Here is a 17,223-nt window from a genome sequence, read left to right as displayed (position 1 = left end):
GAGCTGGAGAGGTACTGGGAGAATGAAATGAACAAGGAAAATAAACTGAGTGAAGCAAGTCAGAATGAGCTCAAAGTCAGAAGACCTTGTTACTATCAGTAAGATGAAGAAAGGGGTTCTCTGTTGGTTCACTCAACAGATAGTCTATAAAGAATTTCTAGCTGTTTTAACTTATTTTTACTTGTCACCTACTATGAAGCACCAATTGCAAGTGCATTTACATTAAAGTAGAGGGAACACTCCCGAGGAACCATGTGCTCAGAATCTTACAGGTGCTGTCATGGAAGGGAGGGAACATTACAAAAAGGGGATGTGTTTATCTGTTGGAAGAATGTGAGCGGTAGGAGAAATACCAGCCTGAATAGACATTACTTAAAGGAGGAGAGAGGAAATGTACATGACTTCAATTTCTTTATAGTCATCAGCTCTATATTGATTTTTTAATCTGTATACCATTGAATTTAATTGTGAGTAGATATTGAGAAAAAAAGTTGCACTTTTTCTACAATCATGCAGTAATATTTCAAAAGGAATTATTTTACTTTAAAGAAAATATTTGAAGTGTTAATAATCTTTAAGAAACATTCCCATTTAAATTCTGCATCCAATGAAGAAATTCAATTATTGAGTTTTTCCAAATATGCATAAAATGATCTAAATGTTTTAAAATTAATATAGAGCATAAATGTGTTGTTAAAATGCATAAAAGGGTTATAGAGAAGACGAAACATAATGAATACAATAGTGAAGATAGTGCAACTTTGTTTTAAACAACAAATACATTTCAATTTCTGGTTTAACAGCTGTGTAAACTGCTACAGAAACCAATCTCTATAATCATATCACTTGGCATATTCTTGAAGATCAAGTGCTTGGTTATAGTCAGCCATAGCTTCCTCAATCGCACCCATTTTACCACGAACTTCTGCTCTCAGATTATATATCAGGGCATCACTAGGGTTCAAAGACAGAGCTGTCAAAGAAAAAAAATGCAAGATGTGTTTTATGCTAACACTCGAAAGGTCTCAGTTTTTAAAATAAAAATCTTATAATATAACAACTTTAGTATTACTTGTTTGAAAACATTTTCTTCATATGCACCTATTTAAATTTAAAACATTGAATCTTTCTTAGAAAATTAAATTGGGGAAACAGTACAATGTCTTCCTTTGAAAGGCTGCCAATGCTTGTGTGTAGTTTCCCTCATAATTTTCTGCATCTAAACTGACCAATGCTGCAAGTTATTACATAAAGAAACTCATACTGATTACATTAAAGACATGGTATATAAAAACACTCATTTCTAATGTAAGTTTTTCTAGACCAATAAACCTGATAGGTTTGTTCTTTTATTATTTAAAAAACACATCAACCACTGTAATCTTACCCAAAACATTACAAAAAACATACCTTTACTGAGGTCTTCCTCAGCTAATTCATATTCCTTTAAACAACAATAGAACTGTGCTCTGTTAAAAAACACCGCAGCCCAAAAGGGACAGCTTTCAACTACATTTGCAAAATCTTCTTTTGCTTCTTCATACTTCTTTAATATTGTATTTGCAATAGCTCGATTCATGGCAGCACATTCATTTTCTGGATCAAACTTTAAAGCCTTTGAGAAGTAGTCACTGGCCTATAAAATGTGAAGATAATGATAATCTGAATACAGTTTAATTGGCAGCTATACAGGAATTTGAAGTATTTTACTCTTAATATAAAATTAAGGCCAATGGCATTTCCAGGGGATACTGGAAGCATTTCATCCCAGATACAGATGATAAGAAGGTGCATTGTCTGTAGAGAATGCAAAAAACAGTAATAAAACTGGCCAACAGATGGTCTGCTTTTTGTTACCACCCCAAGTAGGCAATTCTAGACAACATCAGTGATGAAGAATAGGAGACTTGACCATGCAATGCAGTATACAGATAATGTACTATAGAACTGTACAATTGAAACTTATGTAATCTTAACCACTGTCACCCCAATAAATTTAATAGTTTTAAAAAAAATAAATATTCTTCTCTATTAAAGTGAAATGTTTCACTACCTTACCCCCACCTCATAAATTCCAAATCCCTACACAGCACAAGAGAAAGGTAAAATATAAATTAGAAAATAAGGTCCCAATAAGAAGATAAAATATATTAGAAAATTAACACTTTTCATATAAAAACAGAGTATCTAAGAGCTAAAGATATCAATTTTTAAAATAAGGTTCTAAACCATATTAAAAAGGGATTAAAAACTTGGTTATACTATGAAAAGCTATAAGGAAGGATGAGAGAAGATAAACACCAGCTTGTCAAGAAGATCAAAGACTCTATGTTATTCATAACTCATCATCAAGCTGGAAGGACCCTTCAAAGTGTGGTCCATATACCAGTATTGGAGTCTTGATCAACAACAAATTAGAAATTAAAAAAAGAAAAAAACAGGTCCTTTGCCAATGGCTTGAGATGCTGATTAGACACCCTACCACTGAAGGTAAGAATCTCTTCTCTAACTCCATGATGGATGAAAATTTGGCTCCTACTTTAAACTTTCCTAAAGGAAAAGTCATTTTCCACAATAGAGCTTGCTCTCTCCAGTTCCTTACCACTTGATTTTTCCCCAACGCCACAATCTGGCTTCCACCTACCTCTCCCTCTCCCATGAGTTTTGCTCTTGTTAAGGTGGAAGATGTCCTCAAGCCCAGTGGACATTTTCTAGTTATTTTCTTTCATGACATTTCTGTGGCATGAACACTCTTGACCTCTCCTTCCTTCTTAAAACTTTCTCTGTCCTTGAATCAGGGTCCCTCCCTGTTTTTTCTCCTACCTCTCTGATCATTTTCTATCAGTGTCCTTCACAGGACTAGTTTTCTCTGTTTCTCGGGGATTTTTCCCCTCTGTTCACTTCCATCATTGGTGAAAGGAAATTCTGATAGCATGGTCAGGAGCTCAGACCATGGAGCCAGATTTCTAGGTTCAAATCCTGGCTCTACTTCTTACCTCTGCTTTTGGGTAACTAAAGCTCTCTTTTCCTCAACTTTTCTCATCTGTAAAATGAAGGTAACAAATAGAAATCTATGTCCAGTGCTGCTATGAGGGTTAAGTGAGCTAATAGTAAAGTATGGAGAATGATATGTAGAATCTAGTAAGGACTAAATTATTATTGATTCTAGAGGCCCGGTGCACGAAATTCATGCATGAGTAGGATTCCTAGGCCTGGCCTGGTATCAGGGCCAATCAGGGCCTTCCATCTCCAGCTGCTGGCTGCTGGCCAGGGCCTTCCTTCATTCTGTGCTGCCCCCTGGTGGTCAAAATGCAGACATGTTTTAACTCTCTAGAGATTATTTGCTCTGTTGAAGGACCCTTTCTCCTGACCATAAATCTTTCCAGTATAGTCAGAAACAAAGGTAAAAGGCCTGGAGCATACTAATATAGCTGAATGTTTATATTAAAGTCTGCTTGTCTTTAATAAAGCCCAATCATCCAATACATCAAGACAGAGGGCAACATACATTTTAGATAAAATATTTGCCCAGCAAATGTATCCCCCAGTTTTTAAGAAAGAGCCATATTAAAAAATATTCATCAAACTACACTTCAGATCTAACTGAAAAGTGTCATACATGATGCCCAGAGTTATTAATGACAAATATGTTTAAAATGTAAAGGTCTCCTTCTCATGTGGATCTTAAAACATTTAAGGTAACAGGAAATTGCTCTGGGCATTTTAGTGGCCTCCATCTCATTAACTAACTCCATGGTGCAAAGAAACATTGTTAGGACCCAGCCAGAGAGTGGTCTGAGTTTGATGAAGTTTAAATCAATTGACTCTGGCTTGTTAGCCTAGGGAAATATTAGCCTCCCAGCTGTCCACTGAGGTCTCAGCTACAAGTCTCATTCATGCCTTAAAGAATTAGACTTTCAATAATTCTCTGTCCAAGCACCTAGCTTCACCACTGAGGTCAACCAGGCTCATCACAGGGATCAGCAAGCTGTTCAGGGTCATGCTCTAACTTGGGAAGAATAAGAGCTAAACCAAGGCGATGTCAGAAGACACAGAATGAAAGGGATAAATCTGGGCGGGGGGGGGGGGGGGGGGGGGGCGGGTAGGGAGAAGCAAAACTGACCGGATTAGATTAAGAAGAGGAAGAGAAAGTCATGGTTGACGCTGGTGTTTTTACTAGGGTGACTTTAAATTGAGGGAAGATTTATATGAAGAACCACTGGACGGAGGGTAGAGGATATAGAATTCTGTTTTGACCCTAATGCACATGTAAAATATCCAGATTTAGCAACTGGTGATAAATATGGGTTAGGAGCTCAGAAGAAAGTTGGAGGCTGACATGCAGTCTAAACCACGGGTACAGACAAGCTTTCTGAGTAAGGAAATCCAGGGAGAAAAGGAAGGGTTTTGATTCCTGGCCCTACAAGTTTACAATCTAATTGGAGTGAGGAGATAAGAGATCAACATACAGAAACAAGTGTGGAGTGACACAAAGTAGCATTGAATCTGTATAGAAAGAATTGTATACAAATCAGCAGAGTTAAGATCTCATTTTAAATTCATGACCATAAGCCTCAAATGACAGCTTAATGTTGTCTGATAACTATGGATGCTGCCAGATGAGGGATTGCTTCTTAAATTATATAAATGTCTAACCATTATGCTATACACCTAAAGCTAATAAAAACATTGTCATCTGTAATTGAAGAAATTTTAAAGAGAAAAAGAAGAATTGTGCACTGAAAGACAAAAAGAGAACTTAATCTTTCCCTAGTGTGTTCACCCTACACTCTCTAACACAAGCATTTCACATTTTCTCTACCAAACTCCTAGCCATTCCTTTTCTCTTTTTAACTGTCCACCCCTAACTGCCAACTGATGCTTGTATTTAATGGAGGAAATATAACCAGTAGGAATGCCTACTATCAATATTTACCAAACTATATTCAGCTGTGCCCTCTCTGCCTTCCCTTATGACATAATGCCTCATGCATCCTGCTCCAAGCAAAGGCTACCCCTGCAACTTCCAAACTCTAAGCCCATCAAATTCTCAAAGATTTTGATCCTAATTGTCCCTGCCACTCTCTCCTGCATCAATAACTTCTACCTTTATCCTAGAGTCTACATCAGTGGTCGGCAAACTCATTAGTCAACAGAGCCAAATATCAACAGTACAACTATTGAAATTTCTTTTGAGAGCCAAATTTTTTAGACTTAAACTATATAGGTAGGTACATTGTTATTAACTTAATTAGGGTACTCCTAAGGCTTAGGAAGAGCCACACTCAAGGGGCCAAAGAGCCGCATGTGGCTCGCGAGCCGCAGTTTGCCGACCACAGTCCTAGACCCTTCTCATTATTATAGAAGCATGAATCAATTAGCCCTCATCTGAAAAACAACAGCAACAACAACAACAACAACAACAACAACACTTCTTAACCCACTCTAGCTACTACTCCCATTTCACCACTCTTCACAGAAGAATGTCTGGAACCAGCGGAACGGTCCCTAATTCTTCACCTCACATTTTCTCCCCAACCCTTCCCACTCCAGCCTCTGCTGCACTGCTGTTCCCACAGTGTTCTTGCCCAAGTCCTCAATGGTCTCTTCCATCCTCCTTGTCCTTGACACCTCAGCAGCATTGACACAGGACACTTTTCCCTTCTCAAAACACTTATCCTTGAGAGTGATATGCTCTCCTGCTCATCCTGGCTGCATGCTCCCGCCTCAGTCTACTTTCTGGCCTCTCCTTTCCGCTTCATTTCTAAACATTGATGCTACCCAGGACTTGCTCCTTAAACCCTTTCTCTCCATCTATACTAGTTATCAGGTAATCGTATATAGTCTCACAGATATGCTAATATTGGTGTAATATTGTTTATGTGAGACTGTATTAGGCATATATCACTTCAAATATTTTCTTATTTATTTTATATTTCTTCCTCCAATAAGATGTAAGCTACATCATAAAAGAATCCTTTTATACCTTGTTTAGTTCTGTATCCTCAGGGCATTTATAAATGCCTATCACGTGGCAGGTACATCATAAATATGTGGAGATTGAAAGAAGCTAAGTGGAAACAGGAAATATTTGCTGAATTTTTTCAGCGACATATAGATAAGAACCATAGCCTCTTCACACATGAAAGCCTCAAAGTTTGTTTTATCAAGAAGTGTGGTGAGCACTAGCCGGTTTGGCTTAGTGGAAAGAGCATCGGCCTGTGGACTGAAGGGTCCCAGGTTCAATTCTGGTCAAGGGCACATGCCTGGGTTGCAGGCTCAATCACCAGTAGGGGGCGTGCAGAAGGCAGCCAATCAATGACTCTCATCATTGATGTTTCTTTCTCACTCCCTCTCCCTTCCTCTCTGAAAGCAATAAAAATATATTTTTTTTAAAAAGAAGTGTGGTGACAGTTTTGAGTGGTGAAGGAAAATATAAAGGTGACAGGTCTCAAAAAATGCAGGCAATAAAAACAACTTTTTAAAATGAGTGCATTATTTTAGAAGGCAAGGGCTGTGAAAAGCTCCGAGAAACACAGACCTTGTGATAGCCTTCCAAACCGAGATAGGCTAGAAAGGACACATTGTAAAGTCCTTTACTATAGCATCAGAGGGGGCTCAACTTGGAAAGTTACTATGGCCCATCCTCCTATTTCCCACAAGAACCTCTGCTACTAGAAAAGGAAAATAATTTATTACATTCAAATATGAGTAACAGAAAAGTAATTCACCTGCCTTCATGGCAAAAACAAGGATGAAAGTAATTTAATTTTTTGAAAGTAAAAACTCACCAGAAAAAAAGTACTGCTACAGTCTAGATTAAAGATGATAACGTAGCATTTCAAAATGAACTAGAAAAAATTCATTATAAAAGCAATTCCACTTAAGAAAAAAGTAATTCAGAAACAAAGGATCTCAGAAAAGTTATGGCCAATAAGGTCTGACATGGAAATATGATGGAACTACAAAAACAAACAAACAAACAAACCAAAAATCTAAAGAGAACTTGAATTCTAAGGTCTACAAGGGGACAATAAATATCTCAAAAAGCACAGTGAAGAAGGCAACAAAAATGAAAAAGAAATTAAGAGGTTTAAGAAATGAGAAAAACAATTGATATATAGAAGCTAAAGGACAGGAGATAGATAGAGTTGCCCAATGAAGAAAATCAAAACCACGAAACAGAAAAAAAATTTTTTCACTGAATTCAACAAAACTTTTCTGAAATCTACATATTGAAACCACATATTGTGTGCTTATTAACTTTGACACCAATGGTCAACTCTACGGCATGCATTGTTGAAACTTTTCATTAAAAACATTTGGTTATCCTAACCAAAAAAAAAAGTCACAAATAACAAAAATTGAATTGTATTTAGCTTCTTGACATCAACCTACAATAACAGAAAACAGTGAAACAACACAAGATACTCAAGGGAAAAAAAGGAGGCCAAGGGCTTTAAACTGAGACATGTCTCCTTAAGATATAAAGGCTAGAGGCAAACAGTGATGAACATGAAAAAATCCAAGGAATATTGTTCGCATGAGCCCTTTCTCAGGACTCTATTAAGGGACCAATTTCAGACAACCAAGAAATAATCGGTTGGGATGGAAACTGGCAAAAAATCTGGTAATGTGAATTGAACATACTTAACTGGAGAACTAAGATGAAAATTTGAAATAAGAGTAACAAAATAATATGCAAATATTAAATCCTTTGGCAGTATAGGAATTATGAAACTCACAAGAAAATGGGATAAGAGTGACAGTGGATAGTAAGCTGATACAATAAACTCAAGCATATTTAAGAATACAAATAGAAAAAATTCAAAAGAGAATACTTTAAGTAAAATTGAATAATAGATGAGAGGGAGAGTAATTTATTGTTGTTCATAGTAGAGAAACTAAAAATACAAAGAAATAAGGGTACTATTTCTAAAAACTACTATTATAAAGGCAGTCACTAGGGCAAAACTGTAAATTTTCTCAATATCAGAAAAACTGAAAAAAATTAAACAGACCACAAAACAAAATTCTTCTAAAATACATGAAAGCAGAAATAACAGAACAAAAACAAACATACTGATTATGCCAAAATGAAAATGGGCTTAACCCACCTATTAAAAGATAATTACTTTCAAATTGGCTTTTTTTTCTTTTTTAAAATAATTCCTTATTGTTAAAGTATTACATAAGTACCCTTTTCCCCCCATTAACCCTGTTCAGCCCGCCCCCAAGCAAAATCCAACTCTATGCTACACAAAAGAGACACATCTAAAACAAAAAATTCTAAATGTTGAAAATAAAAGGAAGGACAAAGAAATACCAGGCAAAAGCAAACCAAATGGAATCAGAGGTCAGATCTGATTTATTCTAAAGAGCTTTAAAAAACAAAGAAGGACATTTATAATGCTGAAGGTTACAATATATAGTGCATATATAATATGTATTAATATCTATACAAGAAATAATGCAGCAGCAATTTTCATAAAGCAGAAATTATAAGAAATATAAAAAACTATATAGAACCAAACCAATAAACCTTTCTCAGTCCAAGGTCAACCAAATGAAAAAAAGAGAAGAATGGATATTGACTAATTAAAAATATAATTAATAAGGTGTATCTTATACTTCTTTGAAAAGAACCCTTTAATGTTTTTCAATATTTGCCATATATTAGACCACATTAAAAAACTCAATAAGAACCCAAACTAGAAAATATAAAAGTCTGTCTATCTGGACATTTCAAATGCCTTATTAATTTATTATTGAGTCAAAGGGGAAATAAAATTACAAGTGCAAAATTTTGGGAAAACAAAAATCAAAACTTCAAAGACCAAAATATGTAGGATACTGCTAAAAGCAGTACTTGGAGAAAAGGCATAACCATAATAATTTATTACAATAAAAATGAAAGGGTGACAATAAATGATTAGCTTCTGGCTCAAAAAGATAAAGAATGGATAGCAAGACACTTTGGTAAGTCCAAAATAATGTTTGCTGGACAAATGTTGAATGGATGGTGATAATGAGGAGAATAAATCCAGAGAGGTTAAACATTTAATTAATTATAAACATTCTTACGAAGGACATTTGTTTAAAAAAGAACTAATGAATGATTAGCCTAGGATATAAGGACTGAATTTTAAAACTATATATAACAAAGAAAGCATTTAATGTAAAAAGAAAATGTTAAGGAAAACTCACATTACCTGGGAAAACTGCCTGTGGTGAAAGTAGATATTTCCTGCATTAAAGTAAGCCAGTGCGTATGCAGGGTTTAAAGAAATTGCTGCTTGATAGTCTCTCATTGCATTTTGTTGCTGGCCCATAAACTCATGAATCACACCACGATTTGTTAAGAATTCTGCTGTAGTATTGATCTGCAGTTTAATAGTATGAGTATTTAGCATCTGGGAATAGTATTTATCTCCGATTTCATATCTGCAAAAATGAATGCTATGAAATCTACTTGTGGGAAGCTAGTAACTTTACAGTTCAGGTGAAGCCCTATTAGAGCAAATATTTTGTGAGAGGTCTCAGTGTGAAGTTGGTTCAATGTCAACACTTTGTTGATTTTGGTTATAATAAAATAAATAATCTTAGTGGTTTACTCAGTTCCTTTCCAAAGAACATGGGGGAAAGCTTATCTGCTTAGCTCTGTTAAAGCTGGAAAAGAAATTAAATAGTTAACATGTTTATTTGCAGCAGCAATTATCTTTCAGGTCTTCCCTTTTTCTCACCTCAAAGATTACAACATCTACCCGAAGCAACAGAAACAGAATCCAAAAATCTAGAAAATAAAGAGGAAGATTTTCTTTCATTGTATACAAAACCTGAGGTATTTATTTGCCTTTTCACTGCAGAAGAATCTGGGGAATTACATTATTCTTCCTGTAGTTCCTTCAAACCCAGAACATTATTTTTTTTGCATTCATTTTTTTATTACAAAATAATATTGACGCCATAAAACTATAAATTGCATTTACTGAGAGAATCAACATTTACCAGGAATTTTGTTTTTGAATTTTAAATGTATTCAGGTTATAGAACTTGCAAGCCACGATAATTCTTTAGGAATCTCTTGGAACAAAATATATATATTATTTTCTCTACAAATCACTTTAAAACGTAACAAAATATTTTTACTTAACCCTATTCATTGATGGTATTAATTTATGCTAATTATAACACAATCTAAGTGGATTTTTACCTTAATGGCCATGTTAATATCCTGTATTGCAGCAAAGTTATTACCCATCTGAAGACAGACCACAGCTCTTCCTTCATAGGCTAGGTAGCTCTTTGGATCAACTTCTATGGCAATGGTAAAGTGGTTCCAAGCTTTCTGGAATTTTTCTTGGGCCTAAAATAATTTTCCATTTACATGAAGTAGGAAATTATCCATAACATGACAGATATTTGATTCTAACTTAATCAAATAAAACCTTTAGAAAGCATATATTTATACAGTGCTAAATGTAAGATATTTTAAACAAGAAGTAGGCTATAATTACCTCTGAGTATTTACACCAAATTTTTAATTAATTAAAATAAATCTAATAGAGTCATTTCATACCAATCTTGGACAACATAAAATCACAGCCACCATGTGAAACACATATGCTTTGGACAATCACCACAAAATTGAGCTCTGCATACACAGGCAGAAATTGTATTTATTTGCTTGGCATTGGATCTCTGGTTATGCATAATATACATAATAAAATAAATATGTGTTGAATAAATAAATGCATAAACTACTGGTGTAAAACCTATTTGGACAAATTGTACAAGCACCTGGAATTTTAGGATCACTACACATATTCCATGGAAAATGCATGCAAATCTACGAAGCATCTATTTATACTAACCTTAGTGACAACTGGAAAACAAGAAAAAAGGTCAGGAGAGGGACGTTGTATATAGAATTGTGTCAGAATATTTCCTAGAGAAGACCAACTGGCAACTAAATACCTCCTTGCGGGAAGGCAGTGAGTTGATGAATTCAACATGGTCCAGGGCCTGTCCTTTACAAGTATTCCCATGAGCTCAAAAACCCAACTGGCCAGAATCTCAGAAGCTGACTCACATTAACCAAGATGAGCCCAGTGACTCTTGCATAAAACTAATAAGGCATATACGTAGTCAGATATAACTAAAGAGACACTGTTCTTTAACCAGCAAATCTTCTCCCTCTTGGCAAATTATGTGAAATTCACCACAACCATCACAAATTCATTTCATAACAAGGAATCAGGCAAACTGAGATTAAGTTATTAGAATATTAAGCTGCAAACAGCCTCACTGTAGGATTAAATCTGTCATCAGCTCTTGACAACATCTGTTTTGCTCACTTCCATAACTCTAGTGCTAAGCACACAGTAAGGAAAACTGTATTTACTGAACAAATGATCACTGTCCCCTGAGGAGAATTTGAACTCTCCTTCAGTCCTTCCTTTCCTGATTCAATCCTTCCTCAGACTAATGGGTTTTTTTTAGTCCTTTTCCATGTTGATATGCATCCAGTGACATTTTCATAAAACATGAATCGAATGTCACTGCTCTCGTTAGTGATACTCACATTTTTAACTTACTGGCAAGGCCTTCACCTCCAGTTATTATTCAATTCTCTAGTCTCACCTCAGGTCACTCCCCACAATCCCTAACATTCCGTTCCCTGGGCCCTCCAACTCTTCGCTATCCTAACACTGTGTCCTACCCCCAACTCCTATGCCTGATTAATTACTAGTATTTCACACTTCAATTTAAATGTTAATTTCTTCAAAAGCCCTCCTTTACTCCTAAACACTTGGTTTCCTTGTTATAAATGTTCCAAAAACCCAACCTTTTCCTTTGTTGCATATAACTAAATAACGAATCATACGACTACTTGATGCTCTTCTCTCCACTAGATAGTAAACTCCAAGAAGAACCAAGTATAGTTTGTTCATTACTCTATTCCTAGGCCTAGATCAGTGCTCAGTAAATGCTATGTGCTCAGTAAATGCTTATTAAATGCAATAAATGATGATAACTCATTCCACTGGGTTACAGTCAGCTTTAGATGCTTTGGTAATCATCATGTATATCTCTTTAAATTGACTTTGCAAGTTTCTACTGTGATCCAATAATGGCTAATTTTATGTTTAATTCTTAGAAGGCAAGCTTATTTCCCTTATTAAGAAGAATTTGGGAATATCTCACCATAACCACCAATCCCAACAACCACTTTCAATATTAGCAATCTTAAACCAGCCAAACTCACTTGTTTTTAAATGAAAAAAACAACAACTTTAATTGTATTTTAAAAGAAATTTCTGCAATTTATAATATTTGAATATACTTTTTTGCCAAGTGTTTAAATTTTTGAAATTAAAAGGGATAAAAAGAGAATTTAAGATTATTTAGTTCCTTTTCATGGAGAATACAGCACTTTTAGCACTTTATTTCAAGGAGGTCACTATAGGAAATGGACCTCTGTGATCCATCTCCAGCATGGTCAGCTTTTGATGGAATTTGCTGAATTTCCCCAGGGCAAACAGAATGCAGGGAGGAGGAAAGAGGATATAGGAACAAAGAACTGTGTATGTGGGCCAACATCATGGTGGAAAACCTCTTTCCCACACACATCTCCCCCCCCCCCCCACGCCCCGCCCCTGCAGGTGCCCGCCTCTGCTAGACAGGGGGAGATAGAGGCGGCTAGAGAGGGCCTCAATCCAATTTTTTTAAATGGTCCAATGGAAGATAGCAAGACCTAGGCGATGTATGAGGAAACAGGTGACCCCATAGTACTCAGCCAATGAGGAACTGGAGGGGAGACTAAATAAATAGACTGTGTTGGCTGCCCCAAGTGTACCAATACAATAGCGATGAACACCCGCTTTCATGGACGTATTAAAAGTCTCGTTTTCATCAGGTTATAATGTTCTTTATAAAGAACATTATAACCTGATGAACAAAAAGATAGATACAGAGGCAAAGCATCGAACAGACTGTCAAATTACAGCGGGAAGGCTGGGGAGTGTTGGGGGGTGGGGAGAGGTAAGAGATCAACGTAAGCACTTGTACGCATGCATATAAGCATAACCAATGGACACAAGACACTGGGGGGAGGGGTGGTGAGGGCATGTGCGGGGGGAGGGGGGGTAGGGGAAGCTGGGGGAAGGTCAATGGGGAAAAAAAGGAGACATATGTACTACTATCTGTAATACTTTAAACAATAAAATAAAATTTGAAAAGTCTCACTTTTGCCATACTTCTGTCTCTGCGGCCATTATTTGAATTTGGACAGGTGAGCATTTATCACAATGAACATATTTTATTAGTGCAAAGAACTTTTTGAGTGCATGGGTCAGGACAGAGTGTCCCAAGAAGCACTCAGAGAGCTGCTTGGCCTCGCACAGAGTAGCACTCTTCCATCTTTCTGGAAGGACAAATGCTGGGTGTCTTGCCTCCCCAGTATGTTCTAATCCACTGCCATTTGGAAGATGCCCTAAATTCAGAAGTCCCTACACAGTGGTTGTCTGACCCATTGCATGGCTGGAGTCCACTTCAAAACTTTCATACATTGTTTATTCCCTTTAGATTTCCACTAATTCAATAGGGGAGAAGTTATGAAAGTCCAGATATGAGCTAGTGAAACAAGTGATGGCCAGGTTCTTATATGTGAAGCTCATCAGGCAAATTTTAAAAGTTGTCTATAAATGTGGGGTGAGGTAGAAAGGGATGAAGGTGTTAAAGAAACCAGATTCAAAAGATCCTCATTTCACTAGTATACCAAGCCCCCAGATGGGTTCCCCAGGCAGGGTTGCTGAGAAACTGCTTCCCACTGCTGCTGTGGACACTAATAGTAAGAGAAAGGTAAAATGTTCCTAACCAAAGAAAGAGCAGGTATCCCCATCACCAGTAAAGAGTCAAATATATTCTCACTCTTGTCCAAAAGGTGCCTTTGATACCTTTGTATTAATAACTAGAGGCCCGCCCCAACTAGTTTGGCTCAGTGGATAGAGTGTTGGCCTGTGGACTCAAGGGTCCCAGGTTCGATTCCAGTGAAGGGCATGTAACTTGGTTGTGGACACATATCCAGTATGGAGTGTGCAGGAGGCAGCTGATCAATGTTTCTCTCTCATCGATGTTTCTAACTCTCTATCCCTCTCCCTTCCTCTCTGTAAAAAATCAATAAAATATATATTTTTAAAAAATAAAAATAACTAGAGGCCCGATGCACAAAAATTTGTGTACTTGGGGGGGGGGGGGGTCCCTCAGCCCAGCCTGTGCCCTCTCGCAGTCTGGGACCCCTCGGGAGATGTCCACCTGCTGGCTTAGGCCTGCTCCCCAGGGGACTGGGCCTAAGCTGGCAGTCAGACATCTCTCTGGCAGCCTGGGAGCCCTCAGGGGATATCCACTTGCTAGTGGGGAGCAGGCCTAAGCTGCAGTCAGACATCCTTAGCGCTGCTGAGGAGGCGGGAGAGGCTCCCGCCACCACCGCTGTGCTGACAGCCATCAGCCTGGCTTGTGGCTGAGCAGAGCTCCCCCTGTGGGAGCGCACTGACCACCAGGGGGCAGCTCCTGCATTGAGCGTCTGCCCCCTCGCGGTCAGTGTGTGTCATACTGACCAGTCATTCCCAGTCGTTCTGCTGTTAGGGTCAATTTGAATATTACCCTTTTATTATATAGGATAGGAAAAGCACACACAAAAAAAGAGGCCAGACCTGCATGTCACTGTACAGCTTCACCAGGAAGCTGCAATTTCACACTCCCCAGGGAACCACTGGCCCATTCCCCACAGATCACTAGGGGAAGAGGTCCAACAAAGGGAGATAGATGCAAGCCCAATGAAGTTGGGGTGATATAGGGAAGGTACTTGCCTGTCAGTCAAACCTGGAAACAGAGATTATTGGCCAGAATAGGCAAAGCCACTGCAAGCACATGGAAATTTGGGAACACATAATACCCTAAACAAAGGAGTTTGCTCTCTTGTTGCTCTTGGCTCACTCTTGACCCTCTTGCATTTGCCCGTATGGCCCATGGTCATGTGGACCCCACAGGCAATGGACTAGTGGACTGCAGCAGGGAGCACAAATCAAGTTAGCCTGATGCTGGGCTAGAGTGTGCAGACATAGATGGAAACCCTGGACATCTGGACACTGGCTCTGATTTCAACTCTGCTGAAATCAAAGCTACGCTTTTATGGCAGGACTGAGGGAGAGGGGACCTTGGAAACTCAGGGATTTAGTTCCATGCAAATAAGAAATTACTTGTTCTCCATGCAAGTCTGAGTAAATCCTTTTTCTCAGGATATTGCAAGAAACCCACTCCTACCAGCAACCAGCAGAAATGAGGACCTCTCCCCACTGATAACACTTCCATGGCCCAAAGTGTCTTATGTAATATTACCTGCAAATTATAACCTAATGAAATTCTGGCTTTTGTGCATATTGGATTGTAATGCAGCGCTTTCAGAAAGTCCTTCTGTGCTTGTTTGATGCCTTCATCATGACCATATTCCATGTAAGAATTTCCCCGTCCAATGTAAGCATCCAAAAAATAGGGATTAATACTAAGAGCCAATGTGAAGAAAGTGACAGCTTCTGCAAACTCTTTGTTTCTGAAAATAAATAAAATTATTGATGCTTTCTGTTGAGTTACCTAAGTACTTTCCTGTATATAAAGTTTTCATAAAGATTTACATTAACCCTTACAAAAAAATTTTCACTTTTATTATCTATCCATCATAGAAAGTAAGAACATGAGTCCATATGACCTACAAAAGGCTGAAGGGGTCTTTGAAGATTGTGGTAAAAGGGAAAAAGGGAGGTAAGAGCCATTTTGATAGCAGAATATGCTGGGATAATAGAGTTCTTTTTTCAGAATTATAAAGGGCTGCATGGCATTCCTGAACCTGTTTTTAATAGCTATCTGTGGCCAATATGGGGATGGTGGGGGGGAGGGGGGAAGGTATATAAATGGAATACACTATTTAAAGCAGATTATAATAAACTAGAGGCCCAGTGCACAAAAATTTGTGCACTCGGGGAGGAGGGGGGTCCCTCAGCCCGGCCTGTGCCCTCTCGCAGTCTGGGACCCCTTGGGAGATAACGACCTGCTGGCTTAGGTCTGCTCCCGGGGGGCAGAGGGCAGGCCCAATCCCTAGGTGCAGCCCCTGGTCGGGCTCAGAGCAGGGCTGATTGGGGATTTGGGGCGCCACCCCCTGTCATGCACAGAACAGGGCGGATCGGGAGGTTGCGATGCCACCCTCAGTCACGCTCAGGGTAGGGCCGATTGGTGGGTTGGGGCACTGCCCCCTGTCACACTCAAGGCAGGGTCGATGGGGAGGTTGCAGCGCCACCCCCTGTCACGCACAAAGCAGGGCCCATCAGGGGGTTGGGAAGCTCCCCCGTGTCATGCACAGAGCAGGGCCGATCAGGGGGTTGAGGAGCTCCCCCCGTCACTCACAGAGTAGGGCCGATAGGAGAGTTGGGGCACCGCCCCCTATCACACACAGAGCAGGGCGGATCAGGGGGTTGGGGCACTGCACCCTGTTACACTAAGGGCAGGGCCGATGGGGAGGTTATGGCTCTACCCCGTCACACACAGAGCAAGTCCCATGGGGGGGTGAGGGTTGGGGCGCTGCACCCTGTCACACAGAGAGCAGGGCCGATCAGGGGGTTGGGGAGCCGCACGCTGTCACACACAGAGCCGCAGGTTGATCAGGGGGTTGGGGAGCTCCCCCCTATCAGGCACAGAGCAGGGCTGATCAGGGGGTTGGGGCACCTTCCCCTGTCATGAACAGAGCAGGGCGGATAGGGAGGTTGTGGCCCCACCCCCTGTCACACACAGAGCCGCAGGGCGATCAGGGGGTTTGGGCGCTGCCCCCTGTCATGCTGATCCTGGTGTCGGGAGGTCTTGCGGCTCCTCTGATCCCGGTGCTCGGAGGCATATTACCCTTTTACTATATAGGATAGAGGCCTGGTGCACGGGTGGGGGCCAGCTGGTTTGTCCTGAAGGGTGTCCTGGATCAGGGTGGGGGTCCCGCTTGGGTGCCTGGCTAGCCTGGGTGAGGGGCTGATGGCTGTTTGCAGCTTGTCACACCCCCTTCAGTGTGGGGGTCCCCACTGGGGTGCTTGGCCAGTCTGGGTGAGGGGCTGAGGGCTGTTTTCAGGCTGGTGGGTGACTGAAACTCCCAACCGCTCCTTTTTTTCTTTTTCTTTTTATTCTGGG

The 17,223-nt window shown here is 39.4% G+C and overlaps 1 protein-coding gene across 1 annotated transcript in view; it reads right to left on the bottom strand.

The window, feature by feature from the left end:
* Nucleotides 1-761: 761 nt before the first annotated feature.
* The window catches only part of LOC139019147 (tetratricopeptide repeat protein 6-like), a 43,063-nt gene continuing 26,601 nt past the window's right edge, over nt 762-17,223 (bottom strand). The window contains exons 9-13 of the mRNA XM_070428298.1: nt 15,400-15,610; nt 10,214-10,366; nt 9,213-9,383; nt 1,411-1,636; nt 762-973 (exon numbers count right to left, since the gene is read on the bottom strand). Coding sequence (XP_070284399.1) covers nt 843-973; nt 1,411-1,636; nt 9,213-9,383; nt 10,214-10,366; nt 15,400-15,610 — 892 coding nt within the window. The 3' untranslated portion in view covers nt 762-842. The remainder of the gene's footprint in view (nt 974-1,410; nt 1,637-9,212; nt 9,384-10,213; nt 10,367-15,399; nt 15,611-17,223) is intronic.

Source organism: Myotis yumanensis, unplaced genomic scaffold (assembly GCF_028538775.1).
Source record: "Myotis yumanensis isolate MYYU_CA2020_CCGP unplaced genomic scaffold, mMyoYum1.0.hap1 SCAF_1, whole genome shotgun sequence".
In the NCBI taxonomy this organism is placed as follows: domain Eukaryota; kingdom Metazoa; phylum Chordata; class Mammalia; order Chiroptera; family Vespertilionidae; genus Myotis; species Myotis yumanensis.
The sequence above is the reverse complement of the archived record's forward strand: the minus strand, read 5'-3'. Positions and strand labels throughout refer to the sequence as shown.